Source organism: Asparagus officinalis, chromosome 7, assembly GCF_001876935.1.
Source record: "Asparagus officinalis chromosome 7, Aspof.V1, whole genome shotgun sequence".
Taxonomy (NCBI): domain Eukaryota; kingdom Viridiplantae; phylum Streptophyta; class Magnoliopsida; order Asparagales; family Asparagaceae; genus Asparagus; species Asparagus officinalis.
In genome coordinates, this window is record NC_033800.1 from 16,420,865 (window position 1) to 16,428,240 (window position 7,376).

The window sequence follows — 7,376 nt, forward strand, 5'->3', positions numbered from 1 at the left end:
AGGAAGTAGGAAATTTTTTAGGGTTATGGAAGAGTTTGTTACGGTTAGGATGAGGGATGATGGGATTAGGCCTAGTTTGGAGACGCTAGAGATTGTGGTTGATAGCTTTGTCAGGGGTCGAAGGGTTTCGAAGGCGGTCGAGTTGTTTAGAAAGGTGGAGGAGGTTGTAGGGGTGAGTTGTGATGTTGATTCTTTTAATGTGTTGGTGAGGTGTTTGTGTCGGAGGTCGCATGTTATGGTTGCAAATTCGTTGTTTAATTTGATGAGAGGGAAGATTTTGTTTAATAGTGTGAGTTATAATGAGGTTATTGGTGGATGGGCAAGATATGGCCGTGTTGATAAAGTTGAGAACTTTTGGGAGATGATGAGGGTTGATGGGTTTAGCCCTGATCAGCTGACATTTGCTTACATGATTGAAGCGTTAGGAAGAGCTGGGAGAATCAGTGATGCCCTTGACTTATTTGGGAGAATGAAAGAAATGGGGTGTTCGTCGAATACTATTGCATATAACGCGATGATTTCCAATTATGTTTCTGTAGGGGATCTAGAGGAAGCAATGAAATTTTATAAGGATATGTGCGAAGGCGACTATTTGCCAGATATGGAGACTTATGACAAACTGATTACTGCATTGTTGAAGGTAAGAAGAGTAGCAGATGCTCTTGAATTGTTTGATGTGATGCTTGGTCAAGGAGTTTTACCTAGTACTGGAATGGTAACGTCTTTCCTCGAGCCTTTGTGTAGCTTCGGACCACCCCATGCTGCCATGGTGATATACGAAAATAGTAGGAAGGCAGGATGTAGGTTATCTATGAAGGCTTATAAACTTTTGCTGATGAGACTTTCAAGATTTGGAAAATCTGGGATGGTGTTGAAAGTTTGGGAGGAGATGCAAGAGAGTGGTTATAATTCTGACAAAGAGGTTTACGAGTATATTGTTAATGGGCTTTGCAATATTGGGCAAGTCGACAATGCTGTTCTTGTCGTAGAAGAGGCGTTGCATAAAGGCTATTGTCTTGGAAAGGTTGTCTATAGCAAACTAAATAGCAAGTTGATGGAGATGAATAAAGTTGAAACTTCCTATAAGCTCTATTTGAAGGTTAAAGGGGTGCGTAGCGGTGTTAACTCTCAGAGGTTTTGGAGGGCTAGTGGCTGGCATTTTTAACCTCATATTTTTACCTATCTTCGTGAGGCGGTAAGTGCTTTCATCATACTACTTGATGTACACTTCGAAATCTGATTCAGCCTCATTGAGAATAACATTTAGTCACATATGTTAGATATACACTAGCGCGCCTGTACAGGTTTTACATTTGTTTGCTTAAGCCCAATCGGCACCCAGAGATTGGGATATGTATGTTCTGGGAGTCAACTATTGATTGAATTTATACTAGGTTGAGTTCATAAAAGTGTAAGCACTTGAATAGCCATGATAAACCCCACTCTACTTCTGTTCAGGTTCAAAAGCATGTGAATTTATGCATGTCTCGTATTTTAGCTTGTGATTTTGTTTATTTTTGTTATTCATTTCGTTGATGTCAGTTATCAAATAAGGGCTATCTGAGAGTTTGTGGAGTGATTGAGGTCCTCTAACTTCTCTTGATGAATGGTTCTGAGGCATGTTGTTCTTTCCTGCACATGAAGGAGCTCGTAAGAGGATCGAGTTGGGTTCTCATGTTGTTCCTGCAACGATCAAGTCAGTATTTAGGCTTGAATGGAGAAGTAATATAGTTGGTGCTTAGTTACATAAAAAGGCCAGAGAGGGTTACCTCATGCAGTGCTGCTCCTTTAATAATGGGTTTGAGGGGCAAGAATGTAACTTGGGCCGAGCCCAATAAAGCAGTTGAGTCAGCAGACATGTGCTATGTGTTGATTGCTGAATGAGCTGAGTCACCTGGTCATTTATTATGGTAATGACAATAGGTGTTTGGTGATGACTGGGTCCGATGAGTCATAAAGACTATGTGGGCTAGAGTAATAATGATGTTGTCAAGACAGTTAATGTGAGAGTAGTCGGCTGGGGAGGGGTTTGAGATAACTGTCGTCTTTCGACTCCTCAGGTCCCTGGCCGAGAAGTACCGTTTTTTAACTCGGTTACGCGAGATGTCGACTGATTAGTGGCCCGAGTCGTATGTTGATGGTCAATTGAGAGGTTGGCCGAGTAGTACCGCCTTTTAACTTGGTTATGCAAGATGTCGGCTGATCGGTGGGCCGAATCGTATCGCTGGTGGTCAACCGAGAGGTTAGCTGAGTAGTACCGCCTTTTAACTCGGTTACGCAAGATATCAGTCAATCAAGTCGGCCGTGCCAAGTTGGACGTTATCCTGGTTGTGAATTAGTTTGGTTAGGCAAAATGTAAGACACGTGTCGACCTTTCTGTAGTGATTAATATTTAGCATTTTTAGGGGTTATCAAGGTTTTAAATATCGGATGTCGGGTTCATGTCGGATGGCTGAAATCCATATCGGATAGCGGAAATCGGGGATATATCGGGGGACATTGACTAAATATCAGATTGCCATATCGGGTAGTGCGCATATGTATAATATCATGTCCTAAATGTAATCTAAGCATTCATAAATTCAATATAAGCATACTTTATAAATTCTATAGACTAAACATATAAAAAGTAAATAATATATGGATTTGGGTTCATAAATTCTTTATATCGGGTTCATAAGGAACCCTTAAACATGAGAACGGATCAAACGGGTTTGGGTATTTATCACTAAACCCAAACCCGATAACAAAAAACAGATCTAAAAAAAAGTACTATATCAGTCGATTTTTCAAAGCTAAAAAAAAGGCTGATATGCCCGATATGACCCTGATATTTCCGATTTGGCCCTAAAAACCGATATACGAGTTGAAAACGTCCATGTCGTGTCGGTCAAGCCCTCAAACCGATATGTCGGCCGACATGTCCGACATGTCGGCCGATATTTAAAACCTTGGGGGTTATAACACATTCTATCGACCGTTAATTTATTCATTGCCTTCCTCAAAGTTCATTGCTCTTACTAGTTCTTCTTCAATTTCATCTACTATTATCAGGACACTCGGAGAGTGTTCTGAGCCATTATTTTGGTTCCACTTTCTTCTTTAAAAGCTCAGGGCCAGGGAAGAGGATCTATTTGCTTACAGGGTTAACTTCTAAGCTTGACAAAACATTAAGCGTTCACCCACTATCTGCAAGTTATGGCATTAATTATTTTTAGTTTTCTGTGATATGATATAAGTGAGTTGTTTATAAGTAAGATCGTGTATTGCCTTGGTTAAAATATAGAAAACCACTTTACCATTTTCTGTTTTTTTTTACTATTTCTGCCACATTGTTTGATCGAGCATATTATTCAACATAGCATGCATCTCTCGCAGTATTTCACATTTTTATTTTTCTATCTTTATGGTGCATCTTTTTATTTATCTTTCATAATGAAATTATTGGATAATCCTCTCGTGATTTTTCTGCAAAATTGTTTGAGCATTTGGTACTATCAGTGTAAGGAATGACAATTTGTTCATTGTTTTCTCTTATCACAAGTTGCAAATGTATGTTTTAGGTGATAATTAGTTTCCCCAGTCATATTTTCTAAGCGTCATTTTAATTTATATGAGGCTCTTGAAGAAATTCAATGCGACAGCTATACATGAATAGAACTGCTATGTTCTAATGTGTATTAATTGTTGAACTACAGCCTGTTGACTGAAGAATGAGCGGCACCTATATTTGGCAAAATTCATTTCAGCTGGTGCAGCATGCCTCCAGCTTCCTTTTCAAATTGCAAATACAGCTATCATCACTACGACCAGAAAGAACTGTCTCAAGCAATTAGTATTCATGATATTTCCATTGAAAAGAGCAGGGTGCTGACTCTTTTGTCATACTTTGGTGCTCTTACTCCTAGCAAGTTGGTGTTACTTTTTACTGATGAAGGTCTGTTCTGCTCATTCACTACTATTTATTTCAGCATGTATAATTGATAGTTTTTTTTTTACCCACAACTGACAATTTAGTTCTATAGAAATACACCTTTGGTAGGTGGTCTTGACGTATATCACTAAGTAAGTTTCAGAATATAGAAAAATTCCTTAACCGGTTCTATTGCTTTCATCTTGTGATGTTAATTTATTGTACCTTTTGCTATTACCAGGAGAATTTACACATCAGATATATTTTTAGCATGCTTGTGATTGCTATCTTGGCCAAATTCTTGCATTACAAGCCTGTTAGGCAAGGTGATTATCGGCTTTGTAGTGCTTAATAAAATGAGTGTTTTCTATAGACGACATTATGCATAGAATTAGCAAAAATTGGCTAATAACAAGTATCAGCAATATCTTGTTGAACTGAAGCATGCTATTGCTGACCTGTTCGAGTCAAAATTGGCAGAAAAACAACTAGTAGTATAAGAGGATATATGCGTGCTTGAAGAACCAAATCTGATAGCGTTACCCTAGAAAAAAAGAGGAAAAGAAGAAGAAGAAGAAATCGATGAATTACAAACTTGTGATGAATTGGCATATTCCTTTGTAAATAAAACAAGACATACACGATATCTAAAAGAATAAAATGGAAATTCTAATTTCTTTTTCCTAAAGATTAAAATGTAAAGTTCAAGTTGAACTAAGCTATTGTTAGTAGCGTCAAACATGCAAATACTATTAGCCCAAATTCAAACTTTGTATCCCAAAAGTAAAAAATCCAAACTGTTGGATATGATCTACTACGAGCTATCTAGAAATAAATTTCAAAGGATTTTAACATATTTTGCCCATGTCAATATGTCATGTTGTCAAAGTTAACTTTTTAGAATTTTCATAAAGTTGCCTAACTTTTTGCCCTTTGATACGTGATTCAGAAGAACACATCGAAACCTTTTGAAATTTTATTTCTTAGTAGTTCATGTGTAGTAGATCACATCCAATGGTTTGAATTATCAGTTTCGGGATACGAAGTTTGACTTTGGGCTGATAGTATCTATCTGTTGGATACTACTTACTAGTAATAGTAGCTTAGTTCAGCTCATTAATACATAATTACATATATTTATGTCTATATGTGGATACTGTAAAAACATTTAGAATGTAAACCATGTACTATAGAGCAACAAGAACTAAGAATAGATCAAAACTAATATTGATTGAGGCAGTGGAAACTTAGTTGTTGCTAAAAGCTAATATAATGGACACTATAGTCCTTAAGAAATCTGAATGAAGGAAAACAGATTTCACATAACCAAAGGCGAACTTTTGGGGTAAAGCTTCTGGGTAAAGCTTCTTTATTGATGTATAATCAAGTATTATTGCAATGGCAAAAGTGTCACTGTTGTAGTTTCTGGCTTAAGTTTCTGGCATACACTTTACGTGTATCTATGAAAATAAATATCGCAATACTAACATAAAATAATGTATTCAGGCATTTTTTTAGATCATTTGATTCCGTTTGTAACTTTGCAATACCATGCTTCCTTCAGATAATTTTGTGCAGCTGTGCTAGTGTTTTCCTCGCAGTTGATACAGCTCCGTCATGCTTAGCATCGAGCAAGAGTTCGCTGCTATAGTTAGTTTGCCTTTAGGTCAGAAGTTGTTGGATGGTAGCTGAATTTATGATGAATTTTTGTATAATTTAAAATTAAAATTTTCTGACCATTCAGAGTCCATTGTGATTATGCCGGAATTCGGGGTGCAACTGGAAACTTGTTATTGGAGGTATATTTTTATGCTTGGAAAAATTTATACACACTATATTGCAAATAGCACATGAGTTGGTTTTTCTATTTGATCTCCGTTCTTTAGTGTGCGTTGTTCTGATTTTACTTAAAAGTAAAAATGTACTGATTTAATGTAAGTAAGTAACAAATTAGTTTCTAGCTGTTTCACACGATTTCTAATGCGTTCATCTGTTTTCTTTTTTTCTTTTTCTTTTTCCTTTCTTTTTGGCCCCGAATTACTGTTTAAGGATTAAATCAATTACGTAGCTGTAAGCGGTAATAGATCCATGATTTAATTACGAGCTTTTATATAGCCAGGTTCTAATAACAAGCATTAATAGTTGAGACCCTGGTTGTTGTCTAATTCATATCTAAAACATAACCTCCTACAGAGTAAAAATCAAGAAACTATAATGTTCTAGTGTTTAAAAATCAAGAAACTATAATGTTCTAGTGTTCTTTATTCTTACTTTGTGCGGATATGTTAGTAACTGTGCATATGCATGTGATCTTGTGCATGGGGTAGTATGGAGGCAATGTCAATTGAATATAGGCTGAATATTCTCAAGCACAATACTGAGCACTCATGAATCCTTTGCCTTTATCTGGAGCATGTAGCATGATTATGAATTGAAACATTAAATGTCCATACTTATTCTATCACAACTGCTGGGGGAAGAAAGCTAAAAATCTGAACAACATGTCTTAGACTTGGTTTTCTCTAATAAACCTTCAATGCATCTGAAGGACTTTTGCGTTGTCCATTAACCTTCTTCCCGTCTTATCGCATACTCTCTTAATTAGATTGTAAGTGTTCTTAATAGTTTCATCTGATGCCATCTCTTGAGACTATCTTTGATACCTAAGGATTATACTGTTGGAATTGGCTGCTTGTTTCTGTCTTATAAACAGTCGTTTTTACCCCTTAGAAGTAATTGTCTTCTCTATGCTGTCATTCATCTGCTTGGACTGTGTGGCATCTCTAATTGTCATTATGCGGTCTCTATCGGTGGCATCCATATCTTGTGCATTGTCATTGGATGTCTAACATGTATCATCCTCTCCTTAATCAAGTGGGAGAATCAGCTGCCGGTTTGTCCCCATCAGAAAAATTCTTAGGCCGGTATTAAATGAATGTGTAACCCCAGTCACTTGTTACTGGAGCTTGGCTTTGATTCAACATGAGGAGGAATCACTTTTTCTAGTTTTCCAGGTAAAAAATGGGTTCAAAAGTGAAAACTTATTATAGAGCTATATCCAAACTTGTAATATCTTGAATCACCTCTACAGGAATTGCAACCACCTCTCACGATGTTGACTCCTGCGTGGAAGGCTCTTTGCGGTGCCACTGATTGCAAAGAAATATTTTCTCCATGAAGCTGGTGAGCCATGTCCAGGGTCAAACTAAATTAACTATAATTTTGTAATATCAAATTCTTTTGAGTCCTGTATGAACAGAGTGAGGAGTGCCTAGATCATTAGGAAACTTGAATAATATTTATGCATGTGTGATCTGCACAGTGTTATATCAAATGTTTGTCTAACATCAACATGCTTATCCCAAACTTCTAACAATATTTATATTATATGCATATTGTTGCCTCAATGCAATGTGACACCAAGAACTGGAGGTAGTGCTCGTCCTTACAATCTCAATATATA

At 36.9% G+C, this 7,376-nt stretch overlaps 2 protein-coding genes across 2 annotated transcripts in view; both read left to right on the plus strand.

Moving 5' to 3' along the window:
• Window positions 1-7,320, plus strand: part of LOC109846750 (putative pentatricopeptide repeat-containing protein At5g43820) — a 7,853-nt gene extending 533 nt beyond the window's left edge. Inside the window, exons 1-4 of the mRNA XM_020415995.1 lie at window positions 1-1,195; window positions 3,699-3,937; window positions 4,026-6,927; window positions 7,005-7,320. The exon at window positions 1-1,195 is cut by the window's left edge and continues 533 nt beyond it. Coding sequence (XP_020271584.1) covers window positions 1-1,165 — 1,165 coding nt within the window. The 3' untranslated portion in view covers window positions 1,166-1,195; window positions 3,699-3,937; window positions 4,026-6,927; window positions 7,005-7,320. The remainder of the gene's footprint in view (window positions 1,196-3,698; window positions 3,938-4,025; window positions 6,928-7,004) is intronic.
• Window positions 7,021-7,376, plus strand: part of LOC109848073 (short-chain dehydrogenase reductase 2a-like) — a 17,623-nt gene continuing 17,267 nt past the window's right edge. Inside the window, exon 1 of the mRNA XM_020417386.1 lies at window positions 7,021-7,096. The gene's annotated coding sequence lies outside the window, so the exon portion shown is untranslated. The remainder of the gene's footprint in view (window positions 7,097-7,376) is intronic.